The sequence below is a fragment of the Tachypleus tridentatus genome, chromosome 13, assembly GCF_004210375.1.
Source record: "Tachypleus tridentatus isolate NWPU-2018 chromosome 13, ASM421037v1, whole genome shotgun sequence".
Taxonomy (NCBI): Eukaryota; Metazoa; Arthropoda; class Merostomata; order Xiphosura; family Limulidae; genus Tachypleus; species Tachypleus tridentatus.
In genome coordinates, this window is record NC_134837.1 from 102,633,152 (window position 1) to 102,660,802 (window position 27,651).

The 27,651-nt window shown below is 33.7% G+C and overlaps 1 protein-coding gene across 1 annotated transcript in view; it reads right to left on the reverse strand.

The window, feature by feature from the left end:
• The window catches only part of LOC143238934 (LIM/homeobox protein Lhx1-like), a 131,854-nt gene that overhangs the window by 77,644 nt on the left and 26,559 nt on the right, over positions 1 to 27,651 (reverse strand). Inside the window, exon 3 of the mRNA XM_076479590.1 lies at positions 3,092 to 3,621. Within this exon, the coding sequence (XP_076335705.1) occupies positions 3,092 to 3,621 (530 nt within the window). The remainder of the gene's footprint in view (positions 1 to 3,091; positions 3,622 to 27,651) is intronic.

Below are 27,651 nucleotides of genomic sequence, written 5' to 3' on the forward strand. Positions count from 1 at the left end.
CACATTATTTTACACAGATTTCAATATTTGAAAGCGTTCAAGTCCAGTTCTTTTTATTTATGAGAAAATGTAACTAAAATCATGAAAAGTTTAGGTATTTATGAAAGCCAGTCAGTGTTAAAATTAGAATTTGAGATTATATTTGAACAGATCTCGTTGAGTGCATTCTAAAGACATATAGTTTAAATATTGTTGTGTTATATAATAAAGATATAACAAATTAACAACGTTTGTAAGGAGGTCGCTTTTTTTGTCCTCCCTCCAGTAAGTATATATATATAGACATTCTTTAAGATTCTGTTACTCAGGGCTTACACTGACATTTCCATATCTTCTATGATAACGGTAGTTTGTTTATTTTATGCAATAGGGACACATTGTTTTTTCTTTAAAATCTTAAATATTCTTTTTAGGTACCGAAGTGTCTACCGATAGGGATCGAATCCTCTGATAGTAGCATTGTATATCTGTACACTTACCTACCACTGTTCTATTGAGGATTTGGGAAGCAATATGTCTCACAGGTATTTCTGGTAAACTTAATTAATAACATTGCAAATTTGAGAATTTTCTTTCACTTAATTAAAGCATACTTATATGGTTTCAATTTTATGAGTTTTGTTAAATAGCGAGGTTTATCCAAGTAATAATATAACCAAGGAATGTTCAATGTTCTTTTGTAAAATCAGTTATTTCATAAAAATTACTTGTGTCGAGATAAGGAACTGTTGCTTTAAACAAAACTTTTAAAAATATTAGACATGCTTCCATTCTAATGAAGCTATAAATGTGTATTGTTATTATTCACATAAGATGAAGAAAAATCCAGCAGTTATTTGTGACTGCTGACTTTTATACACTTTATTAGCGGTAAGAACAGAATATTGATATCTATATAAAACAAAGAAAACTATAACATTTTCATTCTTCTTTGTTTGTTTATGAATTTCGTGCAAAGCTACACGAGAGCTGCACATCTCTAATTTATCAGTGTTAGAATAGGGAGAAGGCAACTAATCATCGCCACCCACCGCTAACTCTTGGGCTATTCTTTTACCAACGAATAGTGGGATTGGTTGTCACATCATAACACCTTCAAATTGCAAATCTGAGCCCTAACCACCGCATATTCACTCTTCTTATCCTCAGATATGTGTTTACATTATTAGCTGTAAGAACAAATTGTTGGTATCTGTATAAAACAAGGGAAAAAACTTTAACATTAAACATATTTTATGTCCAGCGAATCTGCACAAATTATTATTGTATATGAAATATTTTATTGACACGTTGAATTTATTTAAATAAAGAATACTAATTGAAGGATGCGAAACGTTGACGTGTTTTTTTAACTTGTTTTAATTACAGTGGTTTAAAGGCATAACAATTCTGTGTTTGTTTTCGAATGTTCGCGCAATGCAACTGAAGGATTGTTTTAACTAGTCGTTCCTAGTTTAAACCTGATTAACTAGAAGGATGATGACTCGACCAATCTACAGCCAACCCATGGGATACACTTATTTGAACAGAAAGTGAGATTTGATCTTTACTCTCATATCACCCCAAAAGTTTATTAGTTTCTTCTTTCGGTAATGGTATGAGGACCGTGAAGTCACAGATACTTATTCTGGCATGACCTGCCCAGACAGAAACGCTCGGTTCATATACAATAGAAATTAAGGAGTCAATAAATGAGCTTTTTAAAAATCCCATTGCTTACTTAACTGCTAGAGTCGAACAATCATTTATAAATTACATGGAGGAAGCTATAAGAATCTTTCAAATGGCATCACTTACCTTTGAATCAGTATACATCCCTACAAAACTAACTTCATTTGTTTGTTGTTAGTTAGTACAAGGCGAGTCAAAATGAGTTAAATTATTTACACTTGGTAACAATCTTGTTAATATTAAGCTACACAGTTTTGTTTGTTGTCATTTTATTCCAGTTTGTTCTATTATTTTTTTATATTCAACTGTGTAATCAGTTTGAACAGGTAAAAAACCTTACGCTTCTCAGTGAAAACGACATAATTTTATCCACAATTAACATTTATTCTTCCGCATCTGCTTACTTTCATTTAAAAAAAAAAAATTCTTTTCTCTTTTAGAAATCTATTTATCGCTTTTATTACATGGTTCTTACTTACCTGTATATGTTTATCTAATTAGAATATTTCAGTACGTTAATAAGATACCTGAAAAGCAACACATTTAAAGTGCTTAAATAAATGAATCGATTTTAATATAGCCTTAATCCTATGTCTATGCGATGTTGTATTGACCTTTGTGCATTCGTGACTCTAGTACGAAGCCGTTATATAAAATGTGAATGAACATGAAACGAGTAAACACCTAGCGCAGGAAGTGACGTACAAGTGAAAAATATTATGCCGCGCGCACGACTTATTATCCCATTTTCTCAAAATAATACGTCGTGCGCTCAATATAATATCTTTTGAGCAAAAAATAATACATTGTATGCACGACAGAATTTAATTATTTTGTCCTCCATGCCCGTTTCCAGATTCTGTATCACAGTTTATTTAAGTTTTAGAATTGTTTTTGCTTCGAATATCCTCAAACACAATTAAAAGTTTAACTACGAACAAACTAAGGTATTCTTTCACAAAATACTATAGCTAACTATGAACACATTTTCACTAGCGACAAAATCTAAAAACTTTGTTTATTATTGTACGTTTTTAATGAAAGCATTTGCAAAACCCTCAATGGACACATGAGCTAGCTTTGCTATAATAAAAACACACATGCATTTGCAAAAACATCTATGTCTTAAAATGACAGTGACATAAACTTCAATTAGAATAGTAATAACGTTAATCCGAAAGCTTTGATTTCAAATAAATATGTACGTATGTCTTTTTTCTTTTCTTTTTTACACATCAATTAAAATATTATCATTTTAACAGTTAGTTTAATGTGTGTAGATCTTAACGTTGGCAATACGTAACTTTTCTAAAATTATTTTTCACGAATTATACTTTGAAAATTAACAAAACAAAAACTTATTAGCAGTTGTATTGTCAATTATTGTAAGTCACAGCTGTTTTATGTATCTGTATCTTACCTGTATTACTCGCATGTTCAGTCCTGTTTCCTGAGCCAGCTGCTCCCTGATGTGACGTGTGGGTTTAGGCGTAGCTGCAAAAGCTGCTTTTAAAGTTTCTAACTGTTTTGCCTTAATAGTCGTACGAGGACCACGTCGTTTGCTTCCTGGTGTGTTTTCATCATTCTGCTGTGGTCCGTGATTTTGTAATGTGGAGTTAGCATTGCTATTTGAACTGTTTTCACTTCCACTTGTGGTTTTACTGTCATTGTGGTTATTGTTATTAGCGACGTATGTCTTTGATTTGCTCAGACAGTCGGAGATGGAACTGTTGTTACTCCCCAGTGACCCAGAAAATTCATTGGCCGAAGCGTTATTCAGTAGCGTTTCTGTTCCGTGGGAAAGAGAATTTACATTAAATAGTCCATTTGTCTTCCGCTCCAAACTGGGATCTCGTTCGATCTCGTGACTGACGATATTATCAGGGTCTGTATGACTGTCGTTTGTTTCACAGAGATCCGTCTGGTCTGGTGACGATCCAGCAGTCAAAACTATAAGTTATGTATGAAAAATGCAAACATATTTATAATTGACAATCGTAAGAGTAAAAAGAAAAGTATAGTCATCTTACTGAAAGGTATGACATAATTCGAATCACATAGTTCAAGAGTATTCTAGAAAGTTCGATGTATAAATAATAATGAAAACTTCATCTTTCTCTCCACAGGAAATACAGCGAAAGAGCTTTTTAGTACTATATCTTAATTAACACATTTACTACTAAAAAACTGTGTAGAAAGAGGGGAGGAACCCAGTGGTAACTGTATATAACTTATGAAAGGCTTATCGCCATTGGCTACAACACGCACAGAATTAATTAAACATTTTTATTTAAAAAAAAAGAATGAAATAAATGTAATAATATTTCACGGTGTTTTTGAAAAATAAACTGATTGGAAAACTGGCTTCCGACCACTGAAGCCCTTGATTATTTAGTGGTAAATCAGAAGGTTTATAACACCAAAACCTGAGTTTTGATACCAATGGGGCAGAGCACGGACAACCAATTATATAACTTTGTGATTAACTGTAAGCAAGGCATTTAAACATCATGATCTCTCAACAGGTGGACATTAAAGATGCAAATAAAAATGTGTCTTATCGTAGTCAGATATTTCAAAAACTATTTTCATCGTGAGATAAGTTACAGAGTATGCAGGAAGATCGTTATTTGATCTTCGGAGTGTAAAATGGCGACAAATGTCTTAATAAAAACAAAGCATCACTAGTAGAAGGAAGATGCAAAACAAATTCACGTGGAAAAGGTAAATATGCTGTAACGCTTTGATGAATGGTTATTCTATGTAAAGAGCAAATGTTTATATTCGCGTGATTTTAATTTAAACTAATCTTTGCGATGTGATTGCATAGAATCCTACTCCTCATAACTTTGAAAAGATCAGTTGTTAATTGAACGACAGCATTAACTCTGGGTTTGTAACATCAAAAATCGGATTTGATACTCTGGTGAGTATAAAACACATATCCTGATGTGTAGCTGTATGCTTAATAACAAATAAAAGAAAGCTAAGTACGACTATAGATGGCTGCTGTAACTTGTATTAGTATATTTTATGTTTGAAAACAGCGACAGGTTTCATTTTCACTGAAAATATTTTATTCTAAGAACCCATTTTGAAAAGAGAGAAAAATAAGTTATAAGGGAGAAAGAAAAGGGAAATATACTATAATATGTCAATTTTATTACATCTGCCATATTCACTGCAGAAGAGGCTTTTCGATTTCGCCATTAATATAACTACGTATAACCACAAATAGGCACACCACCCCTGCGTAAAAAATAAATGGGTCTTTTACTTATTACATTTATTTAACTATAATTGTAGTTATGTTAGTGGCTGATTCGAGCCTTTTTTGGCTCGTCTCCCTTCCACAATTGCGGGGTCGTGGGTGTATTCTTAACCCAATGTTTTTCACCCAAACACCTAGGCCTTAGGCTAGCTTATAATCTAGCTATAAGATTATATATAAATATAATTATATTTATTTCTATATAATTTGTTTATATTAGTTATAGAATTGTATAACTAACTTTATATATATATATAAACAGTTTTCAGGAGCAAATTTATTTATTTATATTTATTCATTTGTTATTCTTATTCGAGTTAATTATTATTCACAACAACTGGCGATCCAGTAAGCTAATTTTCTTTTTTCAGGAGTTTGTCAAACAACCACAGCATCAACGGAAGAAAACTATATTAATTATTCTAAAATTTGTAGAAGCAAATAAAAATATATGTAATTGTGAGAAAGAGACGTGAATGATAATTATTTGGTTTGACATCTTTTTCCACAGTAGATCAACAGTACGTTTGCGGATTTACATGCTAAATTTATAAGTATCGATTCTTCATGGGAGACAGAGCGCAGCTAGGCTGTTGTGTACCTGTGCTTTAAAATAAAATAAAATAAATAAATAATAGTTCGTCCTCTGGTGCCAAATAGAATATTAATTTTGATACTGGTTCCCATAAAGTATATTTATGAAAAAATTTAAAGTTTATTGGGCAAAGAGTTTTGTTTGCTTTTTTTAATTTCGCGCAAAGCTGCACTAAGGCTATCTGTGCTAGCCATCCCTAATTTAGCAGTGTAAGGCTAGAAGGAATGCAGCTAGTCATTACTACCCACCGCCAACTCTTGGGCTACTCTTTTACAATCGAATAGTGGGATCGAGCGTCAAGTTATAACGCCTTCACGGCTGAAAGGACGAGCATGTTTAGTATGACGGGATTCGAACTTGCGATTTTCAGATTATGAGTCGAGCGCCTTAACCACCTGGCCATGTCGGGTCTTTATTGGGCAAATAAAAGCAACTGTTTAGCAAAGGTTGTTTATTTGTGTTTATATACTTTTTATTTTCAGTTACAAAAGCAATGAGGTGAGTGCTTGTATGTAGAAACAAAGTGCTTTATTACTTCATATTATTATATTTGTTTTTTTTTATTCCCTATAAAATATATGATAATTAATGTTGAGTTCCAGAAATACTTGATATCGACTGAAATGGCCTAGAAACAGTTGCGATGACGTTTTTTGTTATAGCAGGCTCCCAACTCAGAGCAACTTTATATAACATGGTGATTAGAGTGAGAGTGGATATTACTTTAGCAACTGAACTTTAAGGTCATTTTAAAGGTCATTCAGGTCACATAATGTAAATTTTGGGCCATGTTGAAGTAACTATGTATAAGTAAAATTCCTTAGCAAAATAGAAAATAACAAACAAACAAGGAAATAGTAATTTCATTATTAAAAATGCAATTTTTCAGAGTAAAGTAGAATCTAATCATGCCAACTGGTGATTAATTTGAGTCAGTATTGCTAGAGTACGTATGTACCGTTTCTTTGCTTAACTGTGTTTCAATTAGATAAATAAATGACCGCATAATATTCACTAATATTGTTTTCTTATGGTCAAATAAATAAAAAAAAGATTTACTGCAGTTCTTTCAATGCAGTAAAAATTAACAGAGAGAGCTGCTAGTTGCACGTTAGTTTGACAATAGACTGGAAAGTAATATTACTTTTTTCGCTGAACCATTAAAATTACCTTTTTCCATTAACATAGCTGTTTATTGCGTATTTTTAACTGATAACGTATAGTTTTGTCATTAGCAGTTTCATTATGCCTCCAGCATGGTTTCCAGCATAGCACTGAGCTTACTGAGCTGTGTCATTCTTTATCATGACATTGCGGTGTGCTGTCACGTATCAATGACCACACCTGTGTAGAAGCACACGTAACATCAGTCATGTCTGAACTTGTAGACCTTACGTGTTGTTATTTAAACATTTACTTTGATAAGGATTTAGCGTAAGAACTAATTAGCAGTAACCTAAAACTCACATATACGAATGATGACGTTATTAAAGATATATTACGAATGTTTTAATGATACCATCATTGTAATGTCAGGGTTTTGGAAATTTATTCTTCACACCTCCAATATGGAAGAAATTCTAAAAATAAAACACTCAACTGCTCAAAGAAAATAATAAACGAAATCCACTATATTTATTTGTTATAAAACATTATTCCATCAAGCTGAAAAATTATAATTACTTTTAACGACATAGCTTTATTTATTAATTAATTATAATCCAAATTTAATTCAAACATTATTATCCTTGTTTCATGTAAATAGTTGTATTCATTGTATTTTACTATTGTTTTAAAGGTAAACGTGTGTACATTACGAGCCATTTATCTATCAAACTTAAGCCCAGTTAAGCAAAAACCCTATACACGTGCATTATAAGCACAATGATTTAATTAGATAATCATCTGACCGAATCAGAAATTAATTTATTTTGTAAAAATGTATTTTTAATAATTATTATTTTCTTCTTCCTTGTTAAACAACTACTACTTTTACATAGTTGTTTCAATACTACTCAGATTTATCTCGCTTTACCCTAAACATGATAAAAAAATCAAAGGTCTGTGTTGAATCCAACCACGCCCTAATAAATCCCCACCCTTTGTAGAGTTGATCTGCGATAGGTGTCTACTTTTAATAAAAGAATGTTCTCAAAACCATTTCTAAGCATTTTTTTTCCCCAAGTTTGGCAGGTCAACCACAACAAAATACTTAGGTCGTGATAGACAGAATAATGCTGAGAAGAAGAAAAATAACTCGTTTATTGGAACTTTTGAATAGCATTTGTTACGATACTGATAAAGCCACACTTGTGAACATCAATCTTTAGAACAGTCTAAGGTTGAATGAAGATTCTCGCAATTTACAGACATAACATTTATGTCTGCAAATTACTGGAACAATCTGAGATAGCAGTAATTTCTATAAAAAGTATAGGATGTCGTAATTCATTACGTGAATGGATATAAAGGTACGTACTATGTACATCACGTACTTGCAGGATTTATGGATCTTTGTGAATGAATTAAATGCTTAAGTTTTCTTAAAGTGACTTACAGGTGAAAAAGACTGTGTTTAAATAGCTAGACTTTCTGAACCCACTTAAGATGTTGTCTGAATTAGATATCGTGATGAAGTCACAAGCCATAGGAATATGAGACTTTTCACATGAGAAGCTTTATGTAATATCTATAAGGGACCTGATGTTTTGAACATCATGTACAATTATAACTGTTCATGTACAATTAATATATAGAGAAGCATACAAATGATACCCCTTAAAGTTATTTGCAACCATTCTTACATAAATACAATAATAATAGCGTACTAACTACGCATGTGCAAGGCAATATTTTAACAAACTTTTATTAGTTGTTTTTAACATTGTTTTTTTTTCGTTGCAGTTTGTACTCTTATTTAACCTTAACTTTAGTTATCTATATGTCATTAGTCAGTTTTTCCGATTACTTAATACTTGTACTCACAGTTAACTACCTGTTCGTTCTCTGTACTCGTTTTGTGTTTAAAATAAATTTTAATCTACTATTTAAATTTTTTGTGAGTTTTCACCAAAATCATTATTTTCTCTTTTTATTTACAACGGTAATTTAGTGCATGTTTTCTGTTACACTCAGCGCTATACATCATATGACATAAGACGTAGATAAATAGTTGGCACCAGCTCACTTCTATCAGTAACGTGCAGTGCCTCGGGATATAGGAACTCGTCTCAATGATCACACATTTCCACTCTCCCATAAGGCTTGTGGCTTCCCACAGGCAGCTTGCGTTAACCCAACTATTTACATAAATTGCCCGAGTACGGTCTATGAAGTTATCTGTCGCTGCCAGTCCTCCAAAATGGGAAAGCGTTTTATTCATGGCCCAATACATAATCTACGCTCTTGACTCAGTTACTTGTATCCATTGCTTCAGTAATGATACAGTAATATTATACGATCTGAGAGAGATTTGTAATTATAGCATTTCGGATATCATAGTCTGGATATTCAGAAATACTTATGAGATAGAATGTAGCTAACACTGATATAGTAATATTTTTTATCACTAAAAATAAAAGGTTTATCTGAATGTGATATAAATGAGTCGTTGTCTTCCCGTAATTTCTTTAATTGTGGTTGAAAAGGCATCCATTTGCCAAGAGAAACGTCACACTGATTTTAAAAATTGAAGTTTACGTACATGAGTATTTACATTATAAGTAAAAAAAATGGTTTTATGTATTCAAGACCATCCATTTTCAAACTATTCAGAATCCTCCAATTCATATTCCCTTGAGTATTTTTATAACAAAAATCCAAAAAAATATTAAATATCATTTCCCGTTAAACAAACCGATAGAATGTATATAATATTCGAGGAACGTACGTCCCTGCCTTCTTAACTTCCATGAGGTTTTTTATATAACTGAAAAGTAGCTTACATTTTTACTTTTTTTGAACGTATATTCATGTTTAGACTACTTAGAGCAGGCGTAAAGTATTTTATGTATCTCTGTTTCGATCATCACGTACACTAACAAACTGCTTTAATCTTTTTCATTGTTTCCCAAACTATATAATAGACTCGTAATCTGAAGGTCGCGGGTTCGAATCCAGGTCGCACCAAACAGGCTCGCCCTTTCAACCGTGGAAGTATTATATAGTTACGGTCAATCCCACAATTTGTTGGTAAAAGAGTAGCCCAAGAGTTGGTGATGGGTGGTGATGACTAGCTTCCTTCCCTCTAGTCTTACACTGCTAAATTAGTGACGGCTAGCGCAGATAGCCCTCGTGTAGCTTAGCGCGAAATTCAAGAAACAAACAATCAAACTATATATATATATATATTCAGAAAGTGCTGTGAAGTGAGTGTCTACAATTATGTACATTATTATTGACCAAGCTACCCCATTCACAACTGTTATTAATGAAAAATTCACATCTTCATGACTCCTTTTTTAAAGCTTTGAAAGTTTAGGTTTTCTTTGGTAAATATTAGCAATCAAGAATATGATTACTGAGGGCTAGAACTTAAAGATTTATACTTGATTTTGAGGTTTGGAAGAATTATTTTAATATTCTGTACATTAAATTACAATTGCTAAAAAATTTTACCAAACATTAAAACTGAAAAAAACAAATATAAATCGTATACTTGTTTTATTTTTTTGTTTTATGTATGATAAAACACAAACATTTATAATCCGATGGATTTTTTTCTTATAGGTCTGATATAAGTACAGTCGTAAAGCTACACGAGGGCTATCTGCGCTAGCCGTCCCTATTTTAGCAGTGTAAGACTATAGGGAAGGCAGCAAATCATCACCACCCACCGCCAACTCTTGGGCTGCTTTTTTACCAACGAATAGTGGGATTGACTGTAACATTATAGCACCGCGACCCTCATGTTACGAGTTGATCGTCCTAACCACCTGGTCATGCCGGGCCTAAATAGTATATTAATAATTACATTTATTATGGAGAAGTCAAAATATGGTAATAAGCATTATAAGGGTAGCTTGAAGATAAGTTACATGTAAATTTCAATCAATATCTGACTAAAAGACTTATTGTAGAACACTCCATTTATTTACATAAACAAAATAGACCGGTCATGCGATTGCCAGGTCACTGCTGGAACTCTATCAACAATGTTTTTTTTGTAGTCATACAGTTACAGGTCTTCGTAACTAACTAAATAATAATAATGTTTTTAAACATGTATTTCGTGGTACATTTTTATGTAGGTGTTATGCATGTACTTTGTTGATGTTCTCGTAAATAGGTGTAAAAGACTTTATCTATTTTATAAAATGTTAAACATCATATCGATCACTGTTTGAAGACTTTATCTTTTTTTGTGTCATAGCTTCCTTGAAATGCGAAAGGTTTCAGGTTAAGGAGCTGTATAATTGTACAATTTAGAATGCGCTGTGGGTTTAGTTCCCTTTGACATGTGTAATAGAAATGCTTATTGGCATGAACAATTTTGGGATTGTGTGATATCCTGTGTGGACTTCACTTTCGCACATAACAGAGCATATACCCTGATTTGTGCTTGAATCTTTGTTTATTAGGATGTTTTCTTTTATTCTCCAGCAGTAAAAAGCCACATAAAGCACATGGTAGCAACCGACCACTCGTGGCGAAGCATCAGCATCTCATGCATAAATTTTTGTTCTTTATTAAAACAAGAGCGTAAGTTTTTTGTTTTTTTTTGCTGTTCACATTATATCGAATCTTTGCTAAACTTTTCAAACATCTGTTGCTTAATTTGAATTAAGAAATCAGTGTACCTTAATACCATTATGCCTTGATCAGTCTGTAGGAAAATGGGTGAGATTGTTTGTTTGTTTGTTTTGAATTTTGCACAAAGCTACTCGAGGGCAATCTGCGCTAGCCGTCACTAATTTAGCAGTATAAGACTAGAGGAAAGGCAGCTCGTCATCACCACCCACCGCCAACTCTTGGGCTACTCTTTTATCAACGAATAGTGGGATTGATCGTCACATTATAACGCCCCCACGGCTGAAAGGGCAAGCATGTTTGGGGATGCGGATGGGTGAGAACAAGAATGTGTTACATATTTAAAGGGGTATGATAGCAGGTGATCATTTACCAGAAACGAATTTAGTAAACACTGTTTCTTTGTCTGTTCCACGATATTAATCAAGAGAGTCTTTTGACAGTGCTAAACATAAGAAAAAACACCTGTCACTAAGATAATTGTAGTCGCCAAATGATAGTGAAAGACAGACGAGAAAAAAAAAAAGACGAATGAGACAGTTCAAAAGGTGTCAGATGACGTTCCAATTGGCCAATTCCTTCAATAATGATTATCATTCAAGCAACGCTAATCCTATCACACGAAGGATATTATGAAACTAACATAGTAATTGAAAGCTCATGCAAAAGTGCTTATTCATATCAAAACAGGGAAGGTCGTATTAAATGGTGTCTAGAGCACAAACTGTGGAAAATCGGTGATTGTAAGCAGCCGTGGATCATGAGAACTTAACTGAGGAAGGGAATGTCGAGTGTATTCGCCCTAACATGGTCCAGGAACAGCGCTTCGGTTCACTTTGGTTGGAAGCTTGTGGAATTATTAAGAGATGTACAAAAGTGAACAAGTGGGTTAAGGCATTCGACTTGTAATCCGAGGGTCGCGGGTTCGAATCCCCGATGTACCAAACATGCTAGCCCTTTCAGCCGTGTGGGCGATATAATGTGACGTCAATCCAACTATTCGTTGGTAAAAGAGTAGCCCAAGAGTTGGCGGTGGGTGGTGATGACTAGCTGCCTTCCATCTAGTCTTATACTGCTAAATTAGGGACAGCTACCGCAGATAGCCCTCGAGTAGCTTTGCGCAAAATTAAAAAACAAACAAACAAACAAAATTGAATACATTTTGAACTACAGTGAAGCTTGAATTAATAATGGCAAAATGTGGAATCACACAATTACAAGTTAACAAAAGTCTTTTCATGTTTAACTACATGTACATCATTGTTTTTATATTTATTAATTTACATCTTACGTAGCACAGCGGTATGTCAGAAGACATTTACTGTGCCAACCGCGATTGTCGACATCCATGGTTGGCGAAACGCAATTAGCTAATTGTATAAATTTGCACTGAATTACTAAAGCACCATACTATGCGGAGATTTCAGGCTGTGCCAAATTTTTTAAAAGTATATAATAAAGCAAAAGCGTGTAACAGAAACGTGATATGCAATAAATAAAAGGTTAGAGGGTAGGTTTGTTTGTTTTTAATTTCACGTAAAACTATACGAGGTCCATCTGTGCTAGCAGTGTGAAACAAGAGGGAAGGCAGCTAGTCATCACCACCCACCGTCAACTTTTGGGTTACTTTGTTACTCTTTGAATAGTGGGATTGATTGCAGCATTAGAACGATCCAACGACTAAAAGGGCGAGCATGTTTCGTGGGATGGGGATTTGACCCGCGACCTTCAAGCTGCGTGTCAAGCTTCCTAACCATCTGGCCATGCCCAGTGTTTATTTTATTTTTACAAAGCCAATTTTTTCTTTTTGCTCTGTCACACATGTGATTGAACTTAGTGAATTTAAATGGGTAAAACAGATAAAACATAAACTGCTCGTTCCTTATATTTTGTTAATTCAAATAAAGGGTAAAATATTTTCGTGGAGTAAGCAGTTATTTAGTTTTGGTGTTACTATCAGCAATCGATGCTGTGAATAGTTCTAACAAAGGCAGTTTTACACGTTGGAACTTAATATTAAGCATTGTTCTTAAGTGTATTATAAATAGTAATAATATTAGAAAATCAATTGAGATGATTGAAAGAATATTTACCCATGTTTACCAATAACTACACCGCTGTATTCTTTCCTCCAATAATATAATACTCATTATAGATACTGATATGAAATCGAATATTTTCTTTCTAATAATCTTAAAATGATCTTGTCAAATATTAATTGTTTTCATACCTTTCACACTGTAGCTTCAATGTCGTCTGTCAGTAAGTCAGAGCGCTAACATTAAAATTAAGGGTTACGTCATATAGAAAACAAAACAAAAACAACAAGAAAAGGGTAACAATTGCTTATTTCGGGTTACAGTTAACCGAAATGATTCATTAGTATACGTAAAACACAGCAGTCGAATAAATTTAGACCTCCGATCCTTCCATGGAAAATATGTAATATGATGCGATAGGTCGCGTTTGCCTTTTGTGTACTGATATGGTTAGTATGAGATTGAAATCAAGCGGGGCTATGTGTTCTGAAGTTGTAAACTGCTGTAGATTAACTATGTGGATGAAGCTTTTATGATAAACATATCCACTCCTGTCGAAAGGGCAATAAAACCCAGGTTATGCTTGAGGTTTTGCCATTCGAGTCGATCTTACAATGCTGAGCTTTTCCATGTAAATAATAGGAAATTGATGTTTGTTATTTGCAAAGTCAAGAAAATCTGAATTCCACGCGTTCGCAGTTATCTGCCTAGCTTTTGGTAGTTTTTAAATAAGTGAAGTACCTCAAAGCCCACTGTTGTTATCTCGAATGACATGAACAATAAAATATTACGAAGAATAGGAGTGCTTCAGTGAAAACGAAAATATCCAAATTTGCACTAGTTTTTTTACGTACGGTTAAGAAACATCGTTTCGTACGTATTATTTTGCTCGATCGTTATAAGGTTTTTGAGTTACTGGCATGTTTGGGTAAATGCATCTGATGCAATGATAGATTTGGGTAAATGTATCTAATGCAATGATAGATATATATCACACTAGTGTGCTTGTAAGGTACGTTGAATTGTTGTAAATTGAGCTTAGGGGCCCATGTTCGAAGATTTATTAAAATACTAAAAAACACATCTAAATGGACGAAACATCTCTATAGTTATAAATGTTCGTATCGGTTAAAATAGTTAAAACTTAATGTTTTCCGAAATGGATATCGAACTGAAGTAAAGAAATTGAACGACGCAGTTAAACGCGTAAGTTGTAACAAAGACAACATAACACTACGTATTTCTAATCGACCTTCTAGCATTGCTGAAGATTGAGTCCAAGTAATAGCTACAGGCAACACGCAATACTTGTCCCTTGTACTACCAGCATTCTTTCTGTTTGTTTGTCTAAGACATCGATTCTACCATTTGGCCTGTCGATAAACGTAATTCATGTGGGCCTCTTTTTCACACAGATCGCTTTTTCATGACATTACGGCCACCGTAACGAGCTAGGGAGCACTGTTCAATGTGTGTGAGCGAGTAGCCGCCTTGCTGGGTAGACCATTACCTTCAAAACGACGGCAACTTTTTTTTTTGTTTTGTTGGTAACATGAAAGCGAAGGATTTACTGGTTACTACCATAGCATTTGTCCTGGAATTGAAATACTAGTCTGCCGGCTTATGTAGAGAATTTGACGGGCATTTTCCTTTGCAGCAAACCGGACAAGAATTTAAAAATTTGTCATAAAAGTAGTACGTTTCTAGTACGTGTTCGCCAAACGAAGCGATTAAGTTGCAAATCGGTTTCGTTTTTATTTCTCATACAAACAAAGTCAAAACAGTTCTTTTATTTTCTAGAATATTTATCCACACTTTTTTTTTTTTGCAAGCAGTGACCAAACAAAAATTAGGCGAGTATGGGTTAATTAGGTTTAGACAAGAAAGCAAGTATACACTGATTAATTTGTTCAGGGTACAAGAAACTTGGTGAACTATTGAAATTATGTTTCTAAGTTACTATATTTAACTTAATGAATATTCACACGGTGGGACGGCGGTGAATTATCGATTTACAACGCTAAAATGTGGTGTTCGATTCCATGCAAGGAGCAGAGCGCACACACAACACTGTATATATTTGTGCTAAAACTCCAACAACAACCACGTGGATACACATGTAAAAAATATAAACAATTAAAGCTAAAGAAGTTGTTTACATAATTATCCTTTTTCTTGGAAGCTAGAAATCTGGTTCAGTTACTGAATTATTTTATTGAGTTAAAGTATTATTTACTTAAATTGGTAAGATACACATATAACGTGCAAATATGTATATATATCTTTACCACAGTTTTGATAACATTCTTTTCACACTTGTGTCAAGTCAAATTTCACATCAATATGATACAGCTGTACTGAAGCCATCAACGTGTATTCTTTGCATCATACAAATTTCTGTTCAGTTATATTTTTACACACCTTATTTCTCCACGTACCCGTTGTAGGTTGGAATACCGACTATAGAAGATAATTTTTACTTATCATTCCAGTGGTTTGTTCCTAATATATCCCCCCAGTGACACAGCGGTATGGCTTCGAACTTACAGTGCTGCAATCCAGGTTTCGATACCCGTGAAGATTTGTAGTTAATTACAAACACATCTTCTTGGTAATAACTTTTTGTCATCCTTTGTTTTTCCGTTTCATTACAACACTTAAAGACTCCTCATAACTGATTATACACGGTGAATGATTGTGTTACATATAAAAAGTTACGGAATTTACCATTCTATATTTTTAAATTCTAATATTTTTTAGCTTTCAATTAATATCACACACGAGACTTAAAGAGAAATATTAAATATTTGTTGCTATTTCCACATTTTAGTTTGTGTTCTAGTTTTATATATTCGTACACGTGTAACGCTTTGTTTTTTGGCTTGATTGTATAAACTGTTTTAATACGATGTTTCGTTGTAGGTCTAGAGCTAAGTTTTTACCATGAATTGCAAGATTTTTTTTTCATTTCATAAAGTCAAAGTGAACTTTGGAAAATACGAAAGCGATAAAAATAAAAACCAAAAACATTGGCCCCATATTCTGCAATGTTTGCATTTATATACAGACATAAATACACTTCACTAGAAACAACCAAACAACAGCAATGAAGACATTGAGTCTTTTTATAGCTCTTATTGCAGATGGTAGTTTTGCACACTTTACATACTATATGAACACTTATATTTTTCTATATTAGCACCTAGTTTTAAGATTTACACAATTTTTTCCACTTATGTTGAAATTTTGGCAGTCCGGATCCCAGTTTTTGTGAACAACAATTCTACAGCCAGATATTTACCACAAACTTGTGATTGCAACCTGTTAATAAAACATGCAATGTTATTAGGACTTTACTACGCACGTGAATAAATATTTATAGAAAGAAAATGGAAAGGCAATGATTTCAAAAACTACTTTTTCAGAAAAGAAGTGTTTCTAAGCTTTCTGTAACACTTTTGTGCATAAATATATATATTATTTTAAACTTACATCAACTAACAGAGAAAACAATTTGTGCGCTTGTTATGTTTTTCTTGAAAAACAAGTTAACTAAAACAGTTACTAACGCATTTGTAATTCTTACATATCTCATAAAGTCCGCTCGTAAAGGTTTTGTTCGTGCCAACTGATCAAAGTCAGGGCCATATTAAGCTTACTTTATTTTAATCTTTAAAAGTTAAAAGCAATACCACAAGTATATATTAATGGCGTTACATTTGGTCTATGTAAAAAATACTACAGGCATATATTACTGGTGTTACATGTGGTCTATATAAAAAATACCACAGGCATATATTACTGATGCTACATGTGGTCTATATAAAAAATTCCACAGGCATATATTACTGGCGTTACATGTGGTCTGTGTAAAAATACCACAGGCATATATTACTGGCGTTGCATGTGGTCTGTGTAAAAATACCACAGGCATATATTACTGGCGTTGCATGTGGTCTATGTAAAAATACCACAGGCATATATTACTGGCGCTACACGTGACTTATGTAAAAATACCACAGACATATATTACTGGCGTTATACGTGACTTATGTAAAAAAAAACAAAACAAATTATAATATAAACAATATTGTTTAACTGACAAAAAATTAAAAAGCGCAAACGATATTCTAATACTCTCTATTTTAGGCTATGATATACAAAAATGCTTCTAGAAGAGCATATTGATAAAATAAAATATAGTATAATAATTATAGCTCTTTTAAAAATAAGAGCTCTTAAAGTAACTCAATATTTGCTTTTATAAAACGCATGGTACCTAATAACCTGACAAGAAAATGATGTTAATTATATATCGAGTTTTCTAAACCTTGTAAAACAGAGTATTTTTGTTCCGCTACTGTAGGTTATGTTTTTACACTCGTGTGTGTTTGTCAGCAAGATTTCTCTAAAACAACTGAATGAAATTAGACGAAAGTTGGCTTTGTATTTGTACTATGGTCAAACTTATAACTGATTAATCTTTGGAAGGTCAAGGCCACAGCAAAGTCACAAAAATAAAAAAGTCTCTATCTTTAATATGAGGACACATTTTTGTACAGCACTTTTAGTCCGATTTTGATGAAACTTGGTGGACCTATATAGAAAATTGTTCCTAATTTTCCTGCCAGTTACCCTCGGTGTGTGTTGATAACGGTAGACGTTTAGACACATATTCGTTTTGTTTTTTTTAAGAGTCGAATATGATCATCATTACCTAGCGAGGTCTGAACTCTACTGGGTGCTTCTATAATTATTTAAGTATGTAATGATATGTCTATAATAAATGATAAGGCGAAATATCGACATATGCCTTATGATAAATGCCTTGTTGCTTCAAATTACAATATGAACTCAAATTCTTTACAAGGTTGATCAATGCTTTTCTCGTGGATTGTATCTATTTGTTTTGTTTTATAGGTTTAGTAACTGTAATTTGTTCGGTTTATTTTCAATTTCGCATAAAAATACACTTGGACTGTATGAGCTAGCCGTGGAAGACCAAAGGGAAGGCAGCTAATCATCACTACCACACCACCGCCAACTCTTAGGCTACTATTTTACTAACGCCCTTGCCCAGCTAAAAAGGCAAGTATGTATGGTAAGACGGGGATTCGAACCTGCCATACACAGTTTGCGAGTCAATCGCCCTAACCAGCTGGCCATGCCAAACCCAGTGAATGTAATATTTTCTTTTTTCTTTATAAAATAATCAGTTTCAAAATAGCAAAAACAGTCGCAAGTGTGCTTAAAAATATAGGTGCAATTTGCAGCAACATTATGCAATGGGATAAGAGCGAAAATAATAATGTAAATACATAATAATATCACTGTTAAAGAAAGGAAAATATTAATGTCAAATCAGTATGACCATATTTAAATCAAAACCTTAGAAGGACGTGAAATGTACTGGGATAGAGAGAAGCGTATAAATAGGTATACATAAAAATTACATGCAATGATGTAAGTTTGGTCCAAGAGTCTATTAAGTTCGACAGTCTCAATGTAGTTCTAAACATGAGCACAGTTTCTGATTTATGTCTTTAAGCTTGTCTATAGCGATGCTTGTCATAACCGTTTTGCATTAGTCATAAGTGTTAGTCCACTTTTTCAGATCAGGTTTCATAGTACGTGTCTTTAATCTAAAGAGTACCTCTGAGTTAGAGCGTGTGTATTAAGAACTTTTGAGAACTAATCGTTTGTTCCATTTTGCTTTCGTATAATCTAAATGCGAACCATACAGCAAGAAGCCTTTCTTCCGACTTGGTGGAAGTCTGCCCGGTAGTGTCTTAACTGAGGTGGTTCACCCACAACCAAGACGAAGAAAGAACTGTAATTTGCATATACAGTTGCATATCATCGTATATATACGTGAGAACTGCAATTTATGTAAAGAACTTCACACTAGTGCAGGCCATGTACAATAACAATTCATCTTATTTACTTATATTAACGTCGATTGGAGTTGAGTATTTAGTACATGCGTTGATCCCTTTTGTGGAGGCTGGATGTTTCACAACAGGTAAGAGAAATAATATTTACTGATCTTATCAGATAGATTTTGGCTGTATTCTGTCTTACTGGTACCCCGTATTTTGCTTCTCCTAGCTGCCCCATGAGATAATTTGTTGTAAATCAATCAGATTCCTTTATAATAGTGAAAAATACCTTCTATGGTTGCAGTTTTCGCCTCACTGGTGAGAACGAGTTCGATATCTTTTCAGTAGATTTGTGCCTAATTTGATACAGAGGCGTCTCTTGTGAGGTTGTCAAATTGATCATATAATTTTATCCTTCCATGACGTGATCTACAAATATTCAGATGATGGTCGTATCATCCAGTTACTTTCTTCCAGTCGCTCTGAATTTTATTCAGTGCAGCTCTCGAATCAGTTGCAATAATTATGTTGGTGACCCTGCCTACACGTGATTAATTGCTTTCAACAATCCAAAGGAGAGACTGTTTTATGGCTTTTAGATCCATCATTGAGTTGCTTGTGTAAAGCTTGAATGTAAATGTAAATGCTTTACCAGCCATATGTAGGTTCCTGTTCCGGAAGACTATTAATACTTGACTGGCTCTTTTACTATCTGCAGTGTTGGAACCATGGGCTTGAGAAAAGTGCTGACAAGCTTTTTCAACTTTGCTCTCTACCCAGTCTATAAACTTTTTGTCTTGACTGATTTCCACAGACCTCAGTGGCACAAGGTGTACCTTCAACATGGGGTGCCTGAGATCTGGTGGTAGTAGATTATCTCAGAGATTCTGTCTCCACATAGTTGTCTCCTGAGGTGCCTTTAAAGCAATCTTCTGTTTGATTGGTGTTTGCGGAGTCGTGTGGAGCTGGAATGTGCCAATTGAAAACAACAATGGCTAGATGATGGATTGCATCGTCTTTACACTGCAATAACTTTGCGAAGAAGTCTGCCCGTGAGTATTATTGATTCTATGCAATGTTGCTGAGGCCTGTGAGATGTAAAGTAGCCTTGATAGTAGTGGTTGAGGCACGTTCCACTACCAACTCTAAACTGATGTTTTGTACGTTTTCAATCTTAAATAGCTGTGTAACTTTTGATGGTGCATAAGCATGTGACGTACTTCAGTAATAATTTATTCAGAAACTTCCAGTGGATTGACATCTTCGGTAACTCTTAGTGTTGCTGATGAAGTTGTCTGTTAAAGGTTACTCCTCCCCACCCACCTAGGTACTTCAGTAACTTTTAGTGTTGCTGATGAAGTTGTCTGTTAAAGGTTACTCCTCCCCACCCACCTAGGTACTTCAGTAACTTTTAGTGTTGCTGATGAAGTTGTCTGTTAAAGGTTACTCCTCCCCACCCACCTAGGTACTTCAGTAACTCTTAGTGTTGCTGATGAAGTTGTCTGTTAAAGGTTACTCCTCCTCACCCACCTAGGTACTTCAGTAACTTTTAGTGTTGCTGATGAAGTTGTGTGTTAAAGGTTACTCCTCCCCAACCACCTAGGTACTTCAGTAACTCTTAGTGTTGCTGATGAAGTTGTGTGTTAAAGGTTACTCCTCCCCACCCACCTAGGTACTTCAGTAACTCTTAGTGTTGCTGATGAAGTTGTCTGTTAAAGGTTACTCCTCCCCACCCACCTAGGTACTTCAGTAACTCTTAGTGTTGCTGATGAAGTTGCCTGTTAAAGGTTACTCCTCCCCACCCACCTAGGTACTTCAATATTTTTTCGGCGATTTGTTCTAGAATCTCTTGCGACATAAGTTGCTTTACACTAGGTAACTGACGACTTCTTGAAATGAAATCTTACACTTGATCAAAATAATCATCTTTTAATTTTAATAAGTAGTATCACCATCTTTCAACCTACCTCCATTCTACTAAAGGCTTAGAGTAGTTCATCTTTATATTATATAATAATAGCTTTTAATCAGAGTAAGCTATGTACTTAGAGCTAAACTGAAAATCAATCTGATAGTTACTTTAAAAGTACTGTTGTTTTTTTTGTATCTACCTATAAAGATTAGAATGCATTGTTACACCAATTGGATACCCTCGATGTTAACGATATTGATGTAAGCTAAATAGTATCTAGCGAGGTTCGACAGCCTAGGATATTTAAGCGCCCTCACAACCAGAACATCTACAGTTCTGAATACGAAGGTCGTTAGATTTGTTAAGTTCAGTGATTGAAATTAACGCATTTGCAAGGAACAAAAGCGATTGATATAATAAGAGATTTACCACCGCTTAGACCAATAAAAGAATCCATAACTTTAATATTTTTTGCACGTTTAGTGAACAACTTATAGCAATGGTTATTAACATTGGTTTGTTTTGAATTTCGCACAAAGCTACACGAGAGATATCTGCGTCCGTAATTTAGCAATGTAAGACTAGAGGAAAGGCAGCTAGCCATCACCACCCACCGCCAACTCTTGGGATACTCTTTTACCAACAAATAGTGGGGTTGACTGTCACCACTATAACGCCCCACGGCTGAAAGGGCGAGCATGTGTGGTGTGACAGGGATTCGAACCCGTGACCCTCAGATTACAAGTCTAGTACTTAAACCACCTGGCTATACCGGACCTGTTCTAAGGAAAACTAGCAATTTGAATTAACAAGTTAAATAACAATGAACTAGATTCGAACATGATATTAAGTCTGCATTTTTATAATTTAAATTTCGAAGTATTCATTATTTTTGTTTATTTTTATTATCTGTACAAAACTTGGATGTTGCCTGCTTAAGAATGCCGTACTTTTCTAACCACTAACAATTTTATACCGTTATTGAGTTTTTATTTATTTGTTTGGCCATTTAATCTTTGAAGTTAACATCTTTGGGTGGTTGGTATGAGGTTATCATGTGAATTAAGACTGATGTTTTGTAATAATGTCTTAAGTGATTCGTTACTAGCACTTTGATTTTAATTCTAGAGAGACCGACAAGTTTTATGTTCACGAAGTCATAGTACCAATATTCAAATGAAACTAAGATTTTTTATTACCATAACGAAGTATTATATCTAAATATTAAATATGATACGAAAAACGATAAAGCGTCAACATTGAAGAAGCCTATATGTCATTGATATCAATAAGAGCATAAGATTTGAAACATGTACGTAGAACTGATAAAAGTGCCGTATTAAAACATGTGTCGTACTTACAACAATAATACATTTATAATATACTATTCATTTAATTTATCTCACACAGATCCGCAAGCTGGGTTACAGAAAAGTACTGATAATACAAAAACATTTGTGAAGTACATTTATTGGATATTCAGGTAAGACATTCTGCCTAAATGTCTTACATAATTGTATCAACAATTGCCCCTTTGTGCTTAATAACAAAAAAAGAATCGACAGATTTTTTAAAAAATTATAAACACCACTTGTTATCAATGCACGTGACTTAAAGTCAATGACAGAATCATATTTGGAGACTTTTGTTCTTGGATACGGATCTCTCAGGACATACTGACAACCTTCACTTTGCTGATGTCTTACAGTCAGTAGTTCATTGTTATATTTGAGGTATTCTGCCTTGTATCGGACAAAAAATGTAACTGTCTGATACCGTGTTTCTCCGATAATAAGACCTACCCATAAAATAAGACCTAGTGTGATTTTTGGGGATAGTTTTAATATAAGCCCTACCCTTAAAATAAGCCCTAGTTAAGGGTGGCAGGAAGAGGAAAGAAATAAAAAAAAATTAATTTATTAATTAGTTTAATAGTTAGTTAATTAGTTTGTTTAAGTATTAATCAGTTAGTTTAATAGTTTAATAATAGTTTATTTTAAATGGTTAGTTTAATAGTATTACTTTGTAACTTCATTTTTTTAATATATCAAACTAAGACATCCCCCGAAAATAAGCCCTAGTGTCATATTTTGGAGTGAAAATTAATATAAGCGCTGTCTTATTTTCGGAGAAACACAGTATATGAGACGGACTTTCCCGCTCAACTTATTCTAATTATCTATTCCAATGGGTTTAATTAATTACTCTTTGTAGATCGAAGACATATTTCTAGTTAGAGTGACAATCTGACACGTTACGTAATCCGTATCTTTATTAAGCGTGCATTTATGTTCTCAAAAACTCAGCAAAATTCGCCTCAGTGCTATTCATTTTTTAAAAATTTAATTTAAGAAGTTTGTTTTCAGGTTTGTTTATAAAATAGGAAGAAAGTAACGCATTCACTCGAACACGTATATATGTTTGATTGTTTTAGAATTTTCATTCCGATAGGGCTATCTGCTCATAGCAGTCCGTAATTTTGAACTGTTAGACTGATGAAAAGGCAGTTACCGCCAACTCTCTAGCTACTCTTTTCTGAGCATTCATGGTAATGGGCTTTGACCCTCTATTTTTAGAGCACGTTTTGAGACGCGAATTATTAATCCATAGGTTGACAGTCCTGGTATAATAGTTAATTTACGTGTGTGTGTTATTGAAAGGAAATGTAAAAAAAAAAAAAAAAAGAGATTTTATCCATGGTGTTTTTCCTTGTAGAATATATCTGCAATGCTGAGAAGACAACTGGTAATTTTAACTTTATGATGAAATTATTTTTCTTGCTAAAACTTTAGTTTTGTGGTATTCTCAACTTTCAGATATGTTACTATTCACTGTTTTTTCAAGTTTTTCTGTGAGAAGGAGCGAAATATTATTTCTTAGTCAATTGTTATTGAATCACTGGTTTTGTGATTAAAACAAATAATTTTGATTCAATTATACGTATATATGTACAAGTTTCTTTACCAAATTCGTATTGGGAAAACTAGATCGACACTCAACGTTTAAATAAAATGATAAGTTTCCCATAAAAATTTATAATTTTGGCTGATATTTTTAATATCCATTTAGGCTTATCTATGGTACAAACAGCATAAATGAATGGATCACGAAATTGAAATTAAACGACGTGCCTCGAGCTACACGTGATTACACGGTTTGCATGCAGCACATGACTGAAACTCACAACCTAACGACATCTTTTGTTGTATCTTTATAAAGAAAAAATTATCTTTACTTTCCAAATTGTTTATACAGTAGTGAATTAAACAATACAATGCGCTATAAGTGAAGTCAAAGCTATCAGATAAAGTGTTGTGTACTCAAATATTTAAGTTTAGTTTTTGCACTTTTAGAATAATTTTTAATAAAACAGAAAGATGTTTAGACATAAGGACCACTCATTAGCTCATTATGTTACTGATGTTTACAAAGTAAACAATGACAGTATCACTATTTAAATAAATTAACGTCTTCTGTGCATGCAACAGAGTAATTATAGATATATAGGTAAATCAGAGAGACATTTAATATATAGTATATTTTCTAGAAAGTTGATTGTAATTTTCAGATTTTGCGTTGCAGAATTGTCTACAGTTGTTCATTAATTATTATACTTTTGTTAATTTAATAAACCGCTTGTTTGGTGAATTTTCACTTGTTTAAAGTAATCTTTTTTTTTTCAATTTGAAATTTCAAAAATAAAAGATGAAATAAAAATGAATTTGGAAAGCGAAATAATTGTTGAACCGATAAAACTATGAATTACAAGTATGAATAAAGACGTGTGAAGATCTATGAAAGAGACAGCATTGCACCCTTGAAATAGATCAATTCAGCCTGACAAAGAGGTCCGCCATATTTATGTTCTGAAAAACACTTCCAAGCTGAAGCCAAACTTTGTCCTTGTAGTGATTTATATCGATTCTCTTTCACATTCCAGTTAGGTGACAGATATTAATGAGAGAAAACAAGTCAAGAGAAGAAGAGAGAGAGATCTTGAAACAGATGAACATACATCACAAGACTGATTTATACTAAAACACCATCTATACAGCAGGTTGAATATGTGATGAATTAGTGACATTATATGGCCTAGAACAATACAAGGCATGAAATAGCTTGCTAACGTTCGAATCAAAATGACTGTCTCTCACGGGCCAAGCCTAACCCTATACTGACACGGCAGTTTATACTGAAAACCATGATTTGCCAAGCAACTTGAAACAAAAATCAAACTAGGGACTGTAAAATGCCAACCAATACGAACCAAGCATCGCTCCAACAATTTGCTTAGATGCATGAGTATACACAACAAGCTGTGAACAGTATTCCTAGGATGACCAAGTTCTGTTTCATTTACCGAAGTCTCATCTGTAAAATGATCAGCTTATATTGTTTTTAATACATTCATATTTGTAGGTTGATCAGCTATTCGCTTTAGTCAATAAAATCACATTGGTCTTGCTATAGACGTTTTTCATTTATTTCAAGACAATAGGCAAATATAATTAATATAACCTAGAAATGGTAAGGTTTTTAATGCTACAAAAAACCTTTTATTATTAAGAAATTTGTTCAAGTTGGTCATTCGTAAAAAGTCTCAATATTTTTATTGGCGAAACGATTAGATCAATATTGCACGTAACGTAACAGAAAAGTCAATTATTATAAAAATTAAAATTTTTTATTAAGACTCATTTTTTCGGTCTTTTACTCTTTTGAAAAAACAAACAAACTGATGACGTCTGAAATAAACTGATTGATAGGTAAATAATTTAAGCGATTTTGCGTGAACTAACTTCATAGTTCGCAAATAAATAACTTATAAATTGTTGGAGACATTCCTATATAACATATGAACTAGAAATACATAACGTCACAAATGCAAATACCAGAATATTGAAACCTACAATGATTAGAATTTATTCAATATTCATGGTCCTGAAAAAGAAAGAAATGTACAAAGACAGAAAAATATATATAACTTTTCACGTGATTATGTGTGTGTTTTTGTTACATTAAATTGTTAATATTGTGGATTTGTTTTCTTTAACATAGATTAAACTTAACGTCCTCGTCATTGTTAAGATACAATATAACCAAATAGATCATTGTCTTGTAGCACGTAACAGCGAAATGGTCTTAAAAAACGGGAAGTATTTGTGTATGTAACGCGGAAATATTACAGCAAAATCAAGCATAACGTTGTATACTGTAAAAGCGCGCGAAGGCAACCTGCAGAAATACAAGTGGTAGGTTCCATCCCTTGTGTTGTACTTGCAGTGTTGTCTTATATTGTTCTTCCCGCCCCTATAAAACGTGAACAATCTGTGTTAGCTGAAGGTTAGCACGCTATGTCAACTTTCCTTTTTTTAAACACACCATGACTTCTCTTACTTGCAGAGCTCATTGAGAGAAGTTTTCTCCCCGCCTGTGCGTGCCGCGCGCATCAACCACCGCCTCTATTAATGCCCGCTATTACTTAACGTTTTTTCCCCGACGATCGAAAGAATCGATGATAGGGGCGGGGTATCACTGAACACCACAGACACAGATAGCAGTGTCCCCGTGAGTCGGTTGTCAGGCGTCCGACAATGACCCAGCACACAGAAACCTACGACTTCGAGTATGATGAATGCCATGTCTGCTCTCGATTCTTACAACTCAGACGTGTTAAGGACAATACCTGTATGTAATTGTGACTATGTGTATTACTTCAATCAAGATAATCTACTACAATTCATGCAGTAAAAAAGTGATTCACAAATAAAACAAATCTTATCTTTATTAATGATATGATAATACGTTAATAAGTATTTTCACAAAGATTATAATGATAAATCAAATGAAACAAATCCCACCAATTCATCTATTTCTCTGTTGTTGTTTTTTTTTATTTTATTAGTCGGTACAAGTTGCGCCAAAAAAAGCAAACTATTATATTTCTAACCATTGCTATAGATACTCACCCTTTCAGCCATAGGGGAGTTGTATTGTTACAGTCAATCCTACTATTCGTTGGTAAAAGAGTAGTCCACAAATTGGTGGTGGGTGGTGATGGCTAGCTGCTTTTCCTCTAGGCTTACACTGCTAAATTAGGGACGCCTAACGCAAATAGCTCTCTTGTAGCTTTGCGCGAAATTTAAAATAAACCAAAATTCATAACCATTGCTATAAGTTGTTCACTAAACGTACGAAATAATATTAAATTGATTCTTTTATTGGTATAAAAGGTGGTAAATCTCGTATTATATCAAGCGTTTTTGTTCCTTGCAAATGCGTTAATTTAAAATCAATGAATTTAACAAATCTAGCGACCTTCGTATTCAGAACTGTAAATGGTCTGGTTGTGAGGGCGCTTAAGTCGCAATTTGTGATTAGCAGGATTAAAACCCTAACCGATAATGCTCGGTCTTATAGCTGTCTGTAGAGGCTTTATAATGTGATGGCCAGTCCCAATATTCCTTGGTACAGAGCAGTTCATGTACTGGCGGTGGCTGCTACCATCCTTTGCCTTTCTTCTGGTCGGCAGTTCA